This window comes from Coregonus lavaretus (genome assembly GCF_964263955.1).
Source record: "Coregonus lavaretus genome assembly, contig: HAP1_SCAFFOLD_764, whole genome shotgun sequence".
Classification (NCBI taxonomy): domain Eukaryota; kingdom Metazoa; phylum Chordata; class Actinopteri; order Salmoniformes; family Salmonidae; genus Coregonus; species Coregonus lavaretus.
The window spans coordinates 50530-67500 of NW_028163916.1; the positions used below are offsets into that span (position 1 = coordinate 50530).

Below are 16971 nucleotides of genomic sequence, written 5' to 3' on the forward strand. Positions count from 1 at the left end.
CTACTATCTCATGGATATGTTTCATGTATGTTTCATGACAAGTCATCCTTTAGGTCGCTGGTAGAAAGTCCATTATCTTTTCTGTTGACTGTATCATTATTTTACTCCATAAAGTGACCTTAACAGTATCCAACCTACCAAAAACGCCTGTTGTGTGTGTCTGTAATTCAAGGGTTGTCGAAGACCAAAGCAGTTCATAAAGATACTGTACGTGAGATGTTGGTAATATCCTGTGGTTTCAATCAACTCGTGGTTCTTCTTTAATGCCTCGATCAGATATTGGCTAGGCTATGGCTTTTGTTTTGGATGATCAAAGTATGAACTTTCGATTATTGGATGTCCTATGTGTATAGATCTCTATATGTGAACAACGTGAAAGATCTTTCCTGTTCTAGTTGTTAACAATCAGAACAGCACAGATAGACGGTGAGTGGGAGCAGCCTTGTGAAAGTATGACTCACTCATCAGACTGACGTTACATGGGAATTACCATACTCGCCCGTATGGTCTACTTTCCAATAATATAACATTATATTAATGTTGTTCAGAGTTTACTTTATTTGTTTTTAGTTCACAAGAAATAACCAGGCCTTTCTGGAGGCCATTGAGATTTTTTTTTTAAATCAACATTAACATTTAATATGAGTCGGAAACATTCACAAAAAAACAAATGTCAAGTCGATATATGAGTTCAGTTATTTGCATTCCTTATTTTTAGACGTAAACCACAACACGTTCCATAGTTACACGGCACAATGTGTACAAAAATATATAATCAAACTTTGATATTAAATGACAAAATTTACAATTTCATTAAATCGTCCTTGTATCTGACAATGTACAAAACAATGTGAAACGAGGCACAACAGGGGGAAATTCAATCAACCAACATGTTAAAATGGACACATTTTGTCTAGTAAATAATTTAAAACGCTTTCCCTTCTAAATTATTGCAAATATAACGTTGTTTCCATGCAGCGTTGTGTACATTGTAGCCTATTGGCACGTCAGTGTAAATGTGCTTGATATTAATCCTCAATACGTTTCTTCCCGTTTACATTACGACAATATAGGCTACTAAGTGTTAAAAGTAATGTCTATTAACTTGAGTGACTTCAGTAGGCTATGCAACAAAAAAAAAGTGCGTTTCTCTCAGCCACCAAAACTGAGATGATTCATCGTGTGACCGTTTGGAGCACACCGGGATGATGCTCAATTACGCATGAAAGAGAATTATGCTGTTGCATATAAAGTTCGTTCCATCTTGTGTTTTGAACTTGCAGCTTCCAAACAATTAAACCTCAATCTCTATTGTCTTTAGTTCATCAAAGTTTCTAAAATATTTATTCCATAAACCTATTGTCTATAGTGTATTCTATAACGCCCGCGAGGGGCATCCCGCCAGCTGTCCCGTGCTAGAGGAGCAGACTCCGCTAGATATGCTTATAGAACCGGTACCGGAGTGATCAGAGTTCGTGTTGTTTGATGACGCAGTGGATGATTTTTTATCTTTCTGTCTGAGATGAATCCTGGTGTGTCTTTTGCGCTCGTCGCTCCTCGCGAACTTACGGCCACAGAAATCACAGGCGAAGGGCTTCTCTCCGGTGTGCGTGCGGATGTGGGTGGTGAGATGGTCGCTGCGGCTGAAGTTCCTCATGCAGATCCTGCAATGGAACGGTTTGTGTCCCGTGTGGATCCGGATGTGTCTGGTCAGCTCGTCAGACCGGGAGAACCGCCGGTCGCAGCCCTCCGCTGGGCAGGGGTACGGCCGCTCATGGACCGGGGTCTTGCTCGGTCTGTTGGGGTATTTTCTGGGCCGCAGGATGGGTCTCAGGGGGAGGTTCTGGGGGCTGTACGCCGTGGGGAGTCTGGGTCCATCCGAGACCGGTCCACCTAATGTAAAGTTCCTAATAGTGTTCAGGGGAGTCAGAGGTGGGGGTACTCTGAAGGAGTCCAGTGGGCAGGGGAAGGGCTTGCGGTCAGGCATGGCCTGCATGTCCCGCTGACAGGGCGGCTGGAAGAACCCAGCATAGTCTGGGATGATGGGGAAGAGACCCGAGTCTGTGTTGGGCTTGGGGGAGGAGTAGGACGGCGGCGGGTAGGAGATACCGGGGCCGGTGGAGAGGAAAGCCGACGGGTCCTGGTAGACCTCCCCACAACCGGAGTAGGGAGGCGGGGGAGAGTAGATGTGATGCTCCATGTCGGCCTGGTTCTGGGCCATGGTGCAGCTGAGTGTGGAGGAGAAGTGGCCGGGAGAGGAGGAGGACGCAGGGGAGGAGGAGGCAGAGGATGGCTGGGTCATGCCCAGGATCCCCGCACTCACTATGTTGATGACGCCCTCTGGGTTCCAGTTACCGGGATACTGAGAGTCGATGGAGAACTTTCCCATGTAGGTGAAGGTCTGGTTCCGATGGCCAGGCGGCTGGGAGAAGCTGGAATAAGACAGGTCGAGAGAGCGTTTCTCCAAGCTCATATCGCCACTCATCAAGCCATCTGGAAGATAACAAGAGACATCTTAGCAGATAATCACAAAACAATCACGAAACAAACAAATCAGAGAGCTTCAAACACACACTGCAGGTCCGTTCTCGTGCGCACAGTGTTTGGAACAGCGGTGCGTGCTGCGCGCTCGCCTCCTTACGCACTCATTCATTCAACTTTTCAAAGGGATGTCGTTTTACTTTTATGCAAACTTATTTTTGAAAAGTGCTTAACTCTAGCCATGTGCCTCTAAAACAGAACATTTTATTACCACTGATACAAATATCCAGACATAAATGTGTCCCACAACCTTTAATTCTAAATATTTCCAAAAGCTTTTGGCCAAGGTGAAAAATGCAATATCAAACATTGTGCATAATATTATAACTGAAAGGAGTAGCCTATACGTTTCTTCTCCAATAACCAAATACAGCACAAGTTGCATTCTCTTAAAGTCCCCATGATATCCAAACAACACCATGTTATAGTCCAAGCTTACCTGGAGCTCCGCTAAGATGGTCGTGGTAGTGGCCTCCTAAATCAGCGTTAGGAAAGATAGCCACCCCGGGCGGCAGACTGTCATGATCCACCGGGTAGATACTATCAGAGAGAGGATGGACAAACGCACCCAGAGAGACCGGGACTTTGTCTAAAGTTTTAGCTGTCATCATTTAACTAACGGGTCCTCGCTGTTTCCAGGTTCAAACGGTATTTGAACCGGCTGGTTGAGTATGTGTGGCTTTACAGTCCTGTCCTACACTGGAACATCTGATAACCTGTCCGGAGAAGTTGCCAAACTCTGGAGCGCCTGTTGATACCACCTCTATAGCCGACTCTACTCTCTCCAGAACATCAGGCTGTTTAGTGAATGACGGGTCCTGGCAGCACGAGCAGCGGTAGTATGTATTTATCAGAGGGCAGTGAATGCGCCACTACGTCACTGCCCATACAAGGACCGTGTGGTTAGCGAGAGGAGGCGCTGGGGGATCCTATTGGCCCCGGGCTGCGTGACGAGATCACAGAACACTTGTCAATGGAGAACCCACAAGTGAAAGTTGCCAATATAAAGTGATACAATGTTTTTTTTCATGCAGCTCCATTAGCACGAAAATTATAAAACAATACAGGTGAAAATAAATTAAACAAACGCATGATGGCATGGTATCAGTTTAGACTGACATCAACGTTATAAGCTTATCTGGTCTGTAAGATTTGAAATGTTTCCTCTACACATCGCCTTCAAAGAGGAATTCCGGTTCTTCTCTAAAAGCCATACATGGTTTTATCCGGTAAATCTAAGAACACCCCTGCCTACATATAAGGGTCATATTCCGGAATATGAGCGTCGGAAACTGTCGAATCTTGCCGAGCAGAGAGCAGCGGCTGAACTACCGTCGCAAACCACAATCAAATGAGAGACACAATCACGGAATTTTCACCTTCGCTGCATTAGACTCGGAAACTTTGTCAGGGTCATTTGAATAGGCTTTGCTTTAGGAAAGACTACAAGCCTATTTACTTATGAGCTATTTATATCAATAGAAGGGGAAAGTATATGTCTTGAAATTATTTTTTTATAGGCTACAATTGTCTCTAGTGGCAAGTTTCATGACTTTGACATCCTAAAATAAAATGGGTATAGTCATGTGGTCTAATGATAACGGAACATATGGAGACTGTAGTAGACCCAGGTTAGTTATACATTAGGCTATTAACTAGGCCTATAATCTATCATAGTCAAATATACATTTTTATATTGTTAATATAGGCTACTAATAATATGATTACTGTATTTGTTGTTATTATTATTATTATTATTATTATTATTATTATTATTATTATTATTATTTTGTTGTTGATTCTCAATACTATTGCCCTCCAGCGGTGTTGTCCGGAACTGAGAGGTCGATTCATCTGTCCGGCACGCCATCTAGGCTACTGACTGTCTGGTGTTTCAATGACACCCATCTAAAACCTCGGGAACCCCACGCGCATTTTAGAAAACCGGACATAGTTCACAAAAACATTTCCGTTCAGAGACGATAAAGGCGCTGTATTAAATATTGCAATGAGCACAGCTTGGTAGACTTGGTATACTGGTAAAGTCCCCCTGTGGGTTGAGAAACTTGAAAGTTAAAACTAGATGGGTGGGCGAGCGGGTCGTGGGCCTGGTTGGAAGGCAATTTCCAGATTGTGGCTGTGTCAAGTAACGTGTGGGAGAAAATTATCTAAATTTAAACATTTGATGACTATAAAAAGTTATCACATTTTCTTGATACTTACACATTAGGCTATAGGTATTATTATTTTATTAATAATATGCCGTTTATTGTAAGTAGTTAGGCTTATTATTATGTTGATATTACTATAATAACGATTGAATAACAATTATTGCTAATAATAATATCAACAGGATATAGACAAGACTGAATCCTTCATGCTTCAGCTCCCTGACTCTGTGAATGGAAAAGGCTCTGGTTGATTTGCGAGGTTTCCGGTTTGTAAGGAAACCGCACCGAGCATCAGGATCCCACACACTCCTCACATTAATCCTGTTGTAGTCAATAAAGGTTGTCAATGAGAACTCTATTAATTTAACACGAGCCATGCTGCTGAGCGCGCCTTTCACCGGCCCCGTCAGTTAAAAGTATCATTAACAATATGGGAACTGACTGTGAATAAAACTCTACTAGACCGCTGCTCAATCAGACGATTGTAGCCTATAAATGGCAATAGATAATATATTTGTTGTCAAGGCTGTATTGGTGAAAAGGAGAGATAAAGGCAGACTGCTTGATAACCTAATTAACAGACCTACATATTTACTGTTCCTATATGTAGGAGGTTTGAGGTCGAAACCACAGGAGAGGTGTGGGCTATGCGGAGTTGCGTGGTAGGAACACGATGATGAGCGAAAAAACGTTATGTTTATGAATCACGACTTTTTAAATTATATTTTTTAATCTTCCAGCATTAAAACAGCAGATTCTGTATTTGTTAAAATGATCAGCATCCATTTGGTCTTGGATTCCAACGGTTCAGTGTGTTAAAAGTGCGTGTCTCTTCTCCTCGTCCTGAACGTCATCATATCAGGCTCAATAGGTCGTCAGGATCTGTCCTGTGTGCTCACAGACAGACAGGGGGCAGCATGCTGCATCACCTGACCTGGAAGCAGCCTGGTGTATTGCTCTGCTTCACTGGGTTTAATCCTATAAAGCGCTTGTCATTAAAAAAAAAAACTCAGTCCACAATATCAAACGTTAATCCTGCCAAAATGTCACCACCGAGCAGAGAATAGTGTCCCCTCTAAAGAAACAGAAGCCTGCCAGAACAATTCATATTGTATTAGGAGGCTGTAGGAGGAGATCCACTTTATTTAGTTTAGGCCCACATGAGATCAACATACTTAGGAGTCGCTCTCAGATTAGAAGAATTAAGAATATTTAGAAAAATAGAGCAAAATAGTGTGTGCGAGTGTGCGTGTGTGTGTTTGTGTGTGTGACTGTGTGTGTGTGTGTATGTGTGTTTGTGTGTGTGACTGTGTGTGAGTGTGTGTGTGTGTGTACAGTATGTGTGTGTGTGTGTGTGTGTGTGTGTGAGTGTGTGTGTGTGTACAGTATGTGTGTGTGAGTGTGTGTGTGTGTACAGTATGTGTGTGTGACTGTGTGTGTGTGTGTGTTTGTGTGTGTGACTGTGTGTGTGTGTGAGTGTGTGTGTGTGTACAGTATGTGTGTGTGTGTGTGTGTGTGTGTGTGTGTTGGAATGCCCCCCTACACCCCCCATGTGAGTTTCTGTTTAAGCCACTCTTTCCAAACGGTGAGGTTCTAACACAGGAACACACTGTCTTCTGAGACAGTTCTGCAGCAGCCTTTGGTCCAGGCCCACAACAGGGTCTTGTTCATGTCAATGCGTTCACAACGACCTCACTTCTTTGACACTCTGAATGTTACCTTTGTCTCTGACAAACTTCAGAAACTAAAAACTTTTTATCCACACATTCTAGTGACATGAAAGACATTGAGTTCAGATGAAGGTCCAACTTTTTTTGGGCCCACAGACTAAGACCATACACCGGCGGTAGCCTACACAGTGTGCTGCGATTTCATTGTAACTTCTAACTACATGTGACAAGACATTCACCACCAAATGAGAAACCAAACCACAACCCCCCCCCCCCCGCTGTCTCCCACCTCTGTCACCTCCTAAGACAACAACACGCCCATGTATCATTCCACAGAGAACTGTCACAGTTATACTATCAAACATCCATCTACCACCTCCATCCTCCACCGCCCCCCACCCTGCAACAAGCTGTTTGTGGAGCACAGAGAGACCATCACTATCTCTGTCTATCTAACATTGCTCCACCAACCTTCTTCGTTTGAATGGTGTAGTACTGTCTAATCTAGCCTATACTCCCCAGTCCACCAGACCAGCATGGCCGTTGTCACCCAGAAAGACCATCCGTTAAAGATCATGTTTTCTATAAGCGTTCGTAACCGTAACAACCCCTCGGTGGGTTATCGACTGGAGTGCGTCTCTGTGAATCACCCCGTCCGTTCGATAGCTGCAACCAGCCACAGTCAGACCAGACATTTACATGGTCCTGTCTGCGCTACCTGCCGTGAGGCCCGTCGGTGTGCCTGTCAGGAGCCACGCCATTTCTCCGCCTAATAGCTCTGGGTTGAATAAACACTGGTGACAGAGTGATGCCAGAGAAGCAGGGCTGTGCCGATTACCCTGTTAGTACTGTGTCCCAAAGGGCACCCTATTCCTTATACAGTGCACTACTTTTGACCTAGGGACCCATAGGGAATAGGGTGCCATTGTCTCAGATCTTTAAACATGGCCTCAGAGCCTGAACGTCCATAACGAGATGAGGTAATGAAGCTGCCCTGTTTTACGAGCCGTATTAACAAGCCTCCCTGTCTGACACACTGGTTATAGAGAGCCTGACCGCTCTAGCTCTCCGCTTGGCACAGCTACTGCTTCACAGGGACGACACACTGGTTATAGAGAGCCTGACCGCTCTAGCTCTCCGCTTGGCACAGCTATGACACACTGGTTATAGAGAGCCTGACCGCTCTAGCTCTCCGCTTGGCACAGCCACTGCTTCACAGGGACGACACACTGGTTATAGAGAGCCTGACCGCTCTAGCTCTCCGCTTGGCACAGCTACTGCTTCACAGGGACGACACACTGGTTATAGATAGCCTGACCGCTCTAGCTCTCCGCTTGGCACAGCTACTGCTTCACAGGGACGACACACTGGTTATAGAGAGCCTGACCGCTCTAGCTCTCCGCTTGGCACAGCTACTGCTTCACAGGGGATGTTCCTAGTTCAAATGGCAGTTATTCTCTTCTGGTCCAGTCAAATACAGCAAGGTTCTGGTCTGAATACTGATGTCTGTCTGAGGGAGTGGACCTTCTAGCGCTGTGGAGATGTGCTGTACTGTCATAGTGCAAGTTCTCATTATGTGATCTGACATTGGAAAACTTTCCAAAATATATAACTAAATTATAACATAAACAACCTTGTAGTGGTCTTTAATAACTTTGTAGAGGTCACTAGAGGTCATTCATTTCATCATTGCCGTTGCTAAGTGCTCAGTGCTGAATTAAAGCTGCGATTGTACTGTAGTGTATGTTATTGGTAGCCCATTGAAAGTGTCTCAGTCAGGAAACAAAAGGTCTGCAGTCTGTCTCCGAACACTGGAAACCTATGTGTTGTTAACTCCATCTGAATGTTTCACATTTTCAGGAATTCTCATCATCCTCCTCCTCAAATGAAATGAGGAAACAGTTTGAAATGCTCTTGTTTTCTGTGGCTCGCCCACACACACAACAATGTTAGCCCACTGAGCCCCAGGGGCCTGTCCTGGCAGCCAGGGCCTGCTGAATGCCTGGTGGACGATGGGGCCGATGGGGGCCTCTGGACGGGGCCTTTGGGGCCGATGGCAGGTCCTGCTTGGGACTGATGGCCCTGAGCACACTGCCTCACCCACCCGCCAGCTGCTGAACACAGAAGTTTAGTTTTTCTGCGTGTGCTGGAAGTCAGCCGGGGCCAAATGGCTCCTAGCTATGAGGATTTATTTAATCACTTGTTTCCTTTGTTTAGTTTTGAGTTCTTCTGGGTTTTTTTGGGGTGCCAGTCCCAACCAATCTATCTGGATGTTTTGGTGTTATGCAGTGAATAGTAGTTTGAGTCTGGTTTTTTTGGGGTGCCAGTCCCAACCAATCTATCTGGATGTTTCGGTGTTATGCAGTGAATAGTAGTTTGAGTCTGGTTTTTTTGGGGTGCCAGTCCCAACCAATCTATCTGGATGTTTTGGTGTTATGCAGTGAATAGTAGTTTGAGTCTGGTTTTTTTGGGGTGCCAGTCCCAACCAATCTATCTGGATGTTTTGGTGTTATGCAGTGAATAGTAGTTTGAGTCTGGTTTTTTTGGGGTGCCAGTCCCAACCAATCTATCTGGATGTTTTGGTGTTATGCAGTGAATAGTAGTTTGAGTCTGGTTTTTTTGGGGTGCCAGTCCCAACCAATCTATCTGGATGTTTTGGTGTTATGCAGTGAATAGTAGTTTGAGTCTCAGCGGAACTGATTGATAACATGGTCATGTGCTTTGTTCCTTGTCAAATGCCCTGATAGTTGATCTGTTAGCAACTGCATGATATTCAAACGAGAGGAGATTTTAACAATAATATTTGTTCTCCTATAGGCTAAAGTACAATTATCTAAAAATAATTAGATATTTACAAAGCTATTGGAATTAGATTTTTTTTTTTTTTTTTTTTTTTTACATAGGGAGAAAAGAGAGGGAAAGTGCAATGAGAAAGGAATGTTCAACACTGGCTCTTGGTCATTTGGTCAGACCCTAGCCCTCTTCTGGTCAGCCATAGGACCTCTCTAGGACAGAGCAGCATAAAGCAACCTGTCACCCTCCACCCACTACTCCCTCCACCCTCCACCCACAGCCTCAGATGAGCTTTGTCCCACAGCAGTGAATGGGGGGGACAGCAACCTGTTATAATACTGGCTGAGATCTCAAGACACCGTGTGGGAGATGCTGCATTGGCAGAATTATTTCTTTGTCTTTGTGCAGGAGGCTGTTTTTCTTGGTCATTTTGTGTAGGTGTTTCTATTTTCTATAGGTGCAGACCATCAAAGCTCTGTTCCATTTCAGGAGGGGAAATACCCATCTTTATTCAGACTATTATCTCTAGGCTATTATTCTATTGAAATCATTCAAATAATTAAATGATTCTGTTTTTAGAAACAATATTTTAAAATGTGGTAAACACACAATGTTTTGTTCTTAGTGGACACATTTTGGTAGTCACAGTGCACGAGTTACATTGACAATAGTGTTTGTTATGTTGAATATATTTACATGAATCATAGGTTTCCTCAATTACAGTTTTGCTTTAAAATATTCCACAAATCAATGAATCAATGATATTATTCTCTGATGTTGTATTGTATAATATTCCAATACAGTAGCTGCTATACCTTAGATTAAGCAGAATAAAAACTGAATACAATATTATTTTTGTTTTATAAATGTGTTGTTCTAAGTTTTGAATAACTTTCTCATTAGTGGGATTCTTTTCCACTAATTGAACAAACGCTGTTTATTAATTTATATAACTTAAAATTACTTAAAATGAGATTTGCAATGACAACTATTAGCACAAAAAAAGACATACTCCAAAAGTCCAATACTCCAAAAACTTTTGTGGAAGTCTAATTATTTTGAACACCACATCACCCTCCATAGTTAGAGCCTCTCTTTGCATGAAGAGTGGAACATGTCCCCTACAATTACAGCACACTGAAACATCCCCTCTCCATAGTTTCACCCTAAAAGCCTCACATCAGAGACAAGTTCCCATTAACACATGAAGAACCAGTGTATAGCACAGTGGGAGTAGCGCTCTGTGTGTGTGTAGCGTGGTGTGTGTCCCAGTGTGTGTAGCTCAGTGTGTGTGTGTCCCAGTGTGTGTGTAGCGTGGTGTGTGTGTGTCCCAGTGTGTGTAGCGTGGTGTGTCCCAGTGTGTGTAGCGTGGTGTGTGTGTGTCCCAGTGTGTGTAGCGTGGTGTGTGTGTGTCCCAGTGTGTGTGTAGCGTGGTGTGTGTGTGTCCCAGTGTGTGTGTAGCGTGGTGTGTGTGTGTCCCAGTGTGTGTAGCGTGGTGTGTCCCAGTGTGTGTAGCGTGGTGTGTGTGTGTCGCAGTGTGTGTAGCGTGGTGTGTCCCAGTGTGTGTAGCTCAGTGTGTGTGTGTCCCAGTGTGTGTAGCGTGGTGTGTGTGTGTCCCAGTGTGTGTAGCGTGGTGTGTGTCCCAGTGTGTGTAGCTCAGTGTGTGTGTGTCCCAGTGTGTGTGTAGCGTGGTGTGTGTGTGTCCCAGTGTGTGTAGCGTGGTGTGTGTGTGTCCCAGTGTGTGTAGCGTGGTGTGTGTGTGTCCCAGTGTGTGTGTAGCGTGGTGTGTGTGTGTCCCAGTGTGTGTAGCGTGGTGTGTCCCAGTGTGTGTAGCGTGGTGTGTGTGTGTCCCAGTGTGTGTAGCGTGGTGTGTCCCAGTGTGTGTAGCTCAGTGTGTGTGTGTCCCAGTGTGTGTAGCGTGGTGTGTGTGTGTCCCAGTGTGTGTAGCGTGGTGTGTGTGTGTCCCAGTGTGTGTAGCGTGGTGTGTGTGTGTCCCAGTGTGTGTAGCGTGGTGTGTGTCCCAGTGTGTGTAGCGTGGTGTGTGTCCCAGTGTGTGTAGCGTAGTGTGTGTGTGTCCCAGTGTGTGTAGCGTGGTGTGTGTGTGTCCCAGTGTGTGTAGCGTGGTGTGTGTGTGTCCCAGTGTGTGTAGCGTGGTGTGTGTGTGTCCCAGTGTGTGTAGCGTGGTGTGTGTGTGTCCCAGTGTGTGTAGCGTGGTGTGTGTGTGTCCCAGTGTGTGTAGCGTGGTGTGTGTCCCAGTGTGTGTAGCGTGGTGTGTGTCCCAGTGTGTGTAGCGTAGTGTGTGTGTGTCCCAGTGTGTGTAGCAGGTGTTCACTCAGTGTGTGTAGTTGGGTACGCTGTACTCACATTACTATGTTGACAGTGTAGAAGTGTCTGTGTGAGAGGGCCCATCATGTGAGTGGGCTCCTGGACCGGAGCACAGCTTAGCAGAACTCCAATAGCAGCAGCCTGCCGCACCACTGCCTGGTAGGGAGACACTCCAGGGATGGCTGTTAGCACCATCTCTTCTAAACTCTCCACAGTGATCATCTAGATTGTGGAGCTGCTTTCTAAAGAAGGGGTACATGAGGAGTGAGTTTCTCAGGGTGTCGGTGTGTGAGTGTGGAGGACAGGAACAAGGAGACAGTGGAGTTGTTGCTGGTTCTGCCACTGTGACTCTTCACCTTGGTCTTCTTATGGTCATCACATGGACTGACTAGAGACACTGTAGGTGTGTATTCAGTGGTTCAGCCTTCCTCATGATATCAGTATTCAGTGGTTCAGCCTTCCTCATGATATCAGTATTCAGTGGTTCAGCCTTCCTCATGATATCAGTATTCAGTGGTTCAGCCTTCCTCATGATATCAGTATTCAGTGGTTCAGACTTCCTCATGATATCAGTATTCAGTGGTTCAGCCTTCCTCATGATATCAGTATTCAGTGGTTCAGACTTCCTCATGTTATCAGTATTCAGTGGTTCAGACTTCCTCATGATATCAGTATTCAGTGGTTCAGACTTCCTCATGTTATCAGTATTCAGTGGTTCAACCTTCCTCATGATATCAGTATTCAGTGGTTCAGCCTTCCTCATGATATCAGTATTCAGTGGTTCAGCCTTCCTCATGTTATCAGTATTCAGTGGTTCAGCCTTCCTCATGATATCAGTATTCAGTGGTTCAGCCTTCCTCATGATATCAGTATTCAGTGGTTCAGCCTTCCTCATGATATCAGTATTCAGTGGTTCAGCCTTCCTCATGATATCAGTATTCAGTGGTTCAGCCTTCCTCATGTTATCAGTATTCAGTGGTTCAGCCTTCCTCATGATATCAGTATTCAGTGATTCAGCCTTCCTCATGATATCAGTATTCAGTGGTTCAGACTTCCTCATGTTATCAGTATTCAGTGGTTCAGCCTTCCTCATGATATCAGTATTCAGTGGTTCAGACTTCCTCATGTTATCAGTATTCAGTGGTTCAGCCTTCCTCATGATATCAGTATTCAGTGGTTCAGACTTCCTCATGTTATCAGTATTCAGTGGTTCAGCCTTCCTCATGATATCAGTATTCAGTGGTTCAGCCTTCCTCATGATATCAGTATTCAGTGGTTCAGCCTTCCTCATGATATCAGTATTCAGTGGTTCAGACTTCCTCACGTTATCAGTATTCAGTGGTTCAGCCTTCCTCATGATATCAGTATTCAGTGGTTCAGCCTTCCTCATGATATCAGTATTCAGTGGTTCAGCCTTCCTCATGATATCAGTATTCAGTGGTTCAGCCTTCCTCATGATATCAGTATTCATGGGTTCAGACTTCCTCATGATATCAGTATTCAGTGATTCAGCCTTCCTCATGATATCAGTATTCATGGGTTCAGCCTTCCTCATGATATCAGTATTCAGTGGTTCAGCCTTCCTCATGATATCAGTATTCATGGGTTCAGACTTCCTCATGATATCAGTATTCAGTGGTTCAGCCTTCCTCATGATATCAGTATTCATGGGTTCAGACTTCCTAATGATATCAGTATTCAGTGCTTCAGCCTTCCTCATGATATCAGTATTCAGTGGTTCAGCCTTCCTCATGATATCAGTATTCAGTGTCATGTCTGAATACAACTAATACAGTTTGACTTAGGGCTCTATTTAATCCATATTGCGGAAGTTCAGCATTACAACGTGATTGAAATTCAAAGACAATGTTCCCCCGTTAGCGGAGACTGCATTCACTGTAAACGCTGCATAATGTGAGTTCAATCGGAAATGACCTCTACATCTCTATCCCGCTGTAAGGCTTCAGCCATCCAGACTGAATACAGCCCTTAATATTACTGACCAAACGTCTCCTGTGGTCCTCCAGAACATACAGCATCAACAGACTGAACACAGCCCTTAATATTACTGACCAAACGTCTCCTGTGGTCCTCCAGAACATACAGCATCAACAGACTGAACACAGCCCTTAATATTACTGACCAAACGTCTCCTGTGGTCCTCCAGAACATACAGCATCAACAGTATCATTGTTACGTTATTGTTAAGTCGATCCAGAAGTCTAATTTGTCCCATTCCCTAGTTTCCCAACAGTCTGATGCCAAAGTGCCACATTGTGAGTATTGGGAGGAAAAAATATCTGTTTTTATAACACTAACACTAGTGTCTGATACGGAGCCACTGGGCTGTGTCTCGAGGGCCCAATGCAGATGTTTTTATATCAAAATCAAATCATATCTGGGTAACAATTATGTCACAGGCTTTCGTTTTGGATTTGGTTTTGGATTTGGAGTATGGTTCTATTTAGGTGGAATGACATCCTTGTTGGTCAGGATGTGTTGCACCTGTCGCCTTGTTGGTCAGTCGTTATTTAAGAGTGGCTGGCCCAGCGCTCCAGGCGTTATTTAAGAGTGGCTGGCCCAGCGCTCCAGGCGTTATTTAAGAGTGGCTGGCCCAGCGCTCCAGGCGTTATTTAAGAGTGGCTGGCCCAGCGCTCCAGGCGTTATTTAAGAGTGGCTGGCCCAGCGCTCCAGGCGTTATTTAAGAGTGGCTGGCCCAGCGCTCCAGGCGTTATTTAAGAGTGGCTGGCCCAGCGCTCCAGGCGTTATTTAAGAGTGGCTGGCCCAGCGCTCCAGGCGTTATTTAAGAGTGGCTGGCCCAGCGCTCCAGGCGTTATTTAAGAGTGGCTGGCCCAGCGCTCCAGGCGTTATTTAAGAGTGGCTGGCCCAGCGCTCCAGGCGTTATTTAAGAGTGGCTGGCCCAGCGCTCCAGGCGTTATTTAAGAGTGGCTGGCCCAGCGCTCCAGTTGGCAGGAGATTTGTTGAGAGAGCGACGCGGCTGTTAAGCTCTTCCTCTTCGAGTCGTTGAACAGAGCCTCTATCTTCTACCTTACTGCAATACATTTCCATTCAAATGGGCAAAAATAGCTTTTTTAGCAAAAAAAACGATTTCTCAAGCAAAAATTTAGCTAGGACTGTCTGGGAGTGGTCTGAGTGGGCAGGGGAAAACTGAAAACTAGCTGTTATTGGCAGAGAGGTTTGGAACTCTCTTTGTAATTGGTCTGTTGACCAATTTACCACATGGTGATGTCACCATGGAAAGACGAAATTCACGCCCCAATGCAAACCTGCTGATTAGAAGGTCCTGTGTAGTGTATTTCCAACCAGCATCTATCAGGAATAACACTAATCCATTTTGTTCCTATTTTTACAGTGTTAGTTTCATCAGCTGTTGTCCAACATGATATAAAACCCAGGAAAACAGCGTTTTGACTGCACTGGGCCTTTCCCTATCAGGTCCTTCTGTTCCATTTCAATCACTTTCTGACCGCACTCCTTTTGATTTGAAATAAACGTTCTATGCATATTTTCCCATGGTAGAAGTGGTCTGAATGCCAAAGCGTTTGGGAGATAGAGGTGCGCCAAACTGAACCATTTTGCATCCCCCCACCCTACCATGAGACATCCATGTCTTCATCCATGGAAAAGATAAACGGTTGAGATTGATATCATTTAAAAGCTTACAAACAGGGTTGTCAAACTATTTATAATTTCTTGAAAAAAATGTTTTTTAATAACAATTTTAACCTTTAACATCAATTATCTAATAATGCATCAACTCAGATTATTTTTCATTTTGGCATATGTTGTATTTTACATAATCTGAGGTGTATGTGTTGTGCCATCGGTTGAGACAGCATGGTGGGAGTCATTTCAATCACAGAAATATAATTCATAGACTGGACCTACCCCTTTAGACCACTGCAATTTAGCCGGCACACCATTTAAATTTGTATTGAATTAAAAATGTTAACTTTGAGCACCTGTATATCCTAAATGTTTTGTCATTCAGGTCCAAAAAGGTCACTTTCTGACCACTTCTACAATGGACAAATATTTATAGAAAGTTTCATTCAAATCAAATGGGGTGCAGTCAAACAGTGATTGAAATGAAACGGAACAACCCCATTATACCGTCTGGATGACTGACAGCTCTCTGGAGCGTCGGGTCAGAACCGATAGCCCTTCACTCGTTAGAGACAACCAGCTCCATCATTGACATTTGACTCCTCTAGCATCAACATCATCACGGCTTTACAGAACATTAGCTGTAATGGCTGTTGAAGACCCCCATCCTGTACATCTGTGTAATTATTAGGGGCTCGTTAATAACCATTTAAACTAAGGTTGTTGGATTTGATGTGAGCTGATGGGATTGGTATGGGGTGAGGAAGACCGGGCTCTGTAGGGGCACCTCCCAGTATTCAAATGACTGTTGTGTTTAACTAGAGTTCCTGTGGTAGTGTTCAGTTACCGTTAGTGGATGTTGCTGAGGTGGATATAGTTACAATCCTAATGATGAGAGAGAGGTGCATCCAGCCAGACAACAAGCAGACAGTCAGGCAACAAGCATCCAGCCAGGCAACAAGCATCCAGCCAGGCAACAAGCAGACAGTCAGACAACAAGCAGACAGTCAGACATGCATCCAGCCAGGCAACAAGCAGACAGTCAGACATACATCCAGCCAGACAACAAGCAGACAGTCAGACAACAAGCAGACAGTCAGACAACAAGCAGACAGTCAGACAACAAGCAGACAGTCAGACAACAAGCAGACAGTCAGACAACAAGCAGACAGTCAGACAACAAGCAGACAGTCAGACAACAAGCAGACAGTCAGACAACAAGCAGACAGTCAGACAACAAGCAGACAGTCAGACATACATCCAGCCAGACAACAAGCAGACAGTCAGACAACAAGCAGACAGTCAGACAACAAGCAGACAGTCAGACAACAAGCAGACAGTCAGACAACAAGCAGACAGTCAGACAACAAGCAGACAGTCAGACAACAAGCAGACAGTCAGACAACAAGCAGACAGCCAGACAACAAGCAGACAGCCAGACAACAAGCAGACAGTCAGACATACATCCAGCCAGGCAACAAGCAGACAGTCAGACAACAAGCAGACAGCCAGAAATGCATCCAGCCAGGCCAAAAATATACCTCACAAGAGAGTCCATACACAGGCAGAGAATTAGCCGAGCTGACATGGGTTTGGAAAAACAGATTTATGTAGAAGAACATTAAGCAAATGGCTTCATCATTAAAGTGTTTAATCTTCACCTGAGCAGCGGAGAGATATGGAGCATCAATGTCTCCGTCCGTCTCCCAGGACGTGCCTCTGCGTGGCGAGGTGTCAGGCCAAGCTAACTAACGACTGACCTTAATCACTCTTTCATTTAGTACCAGCCTTTTCCAGAAACATGGGGCCTTGTTAAAGTCTCTGCCACGCTGCCGCCTCAGTCA

At 44.7% G+C, this 16971-nt stretch overlaps 1 protein-coding gene across 1 annotated transcript; it reads right to left on the minus strand.

The window, feature by feature from the left end:
- Nucleotides 1-546: 546 nt before the first annotated feature.
- On the minus strand, nucleotides 547-3361 carry LOC311117664 (early growth response protein 2b-like). The gene is made up of 2 exons (XM_084192597.1): nucleotides 2981-3361; nucleotides 547-2493 (listed from the first exon to the last, which is right to left on the minus strand). Exons 1-2 carry the CDS (start codon nucleotides 3150-3152, stop codon nucleotides 1376-1378), a joined length of 1290 nt encoding a protein of 429 aa, XP_084048723.1. The 5' UTR covers nucleotides 3153-3361; the 3' UTR covers nucleotides 547-1375.
- Between the last annotated feature and the right edge of the window lie 13610 nt (nucleotides 3362-16971).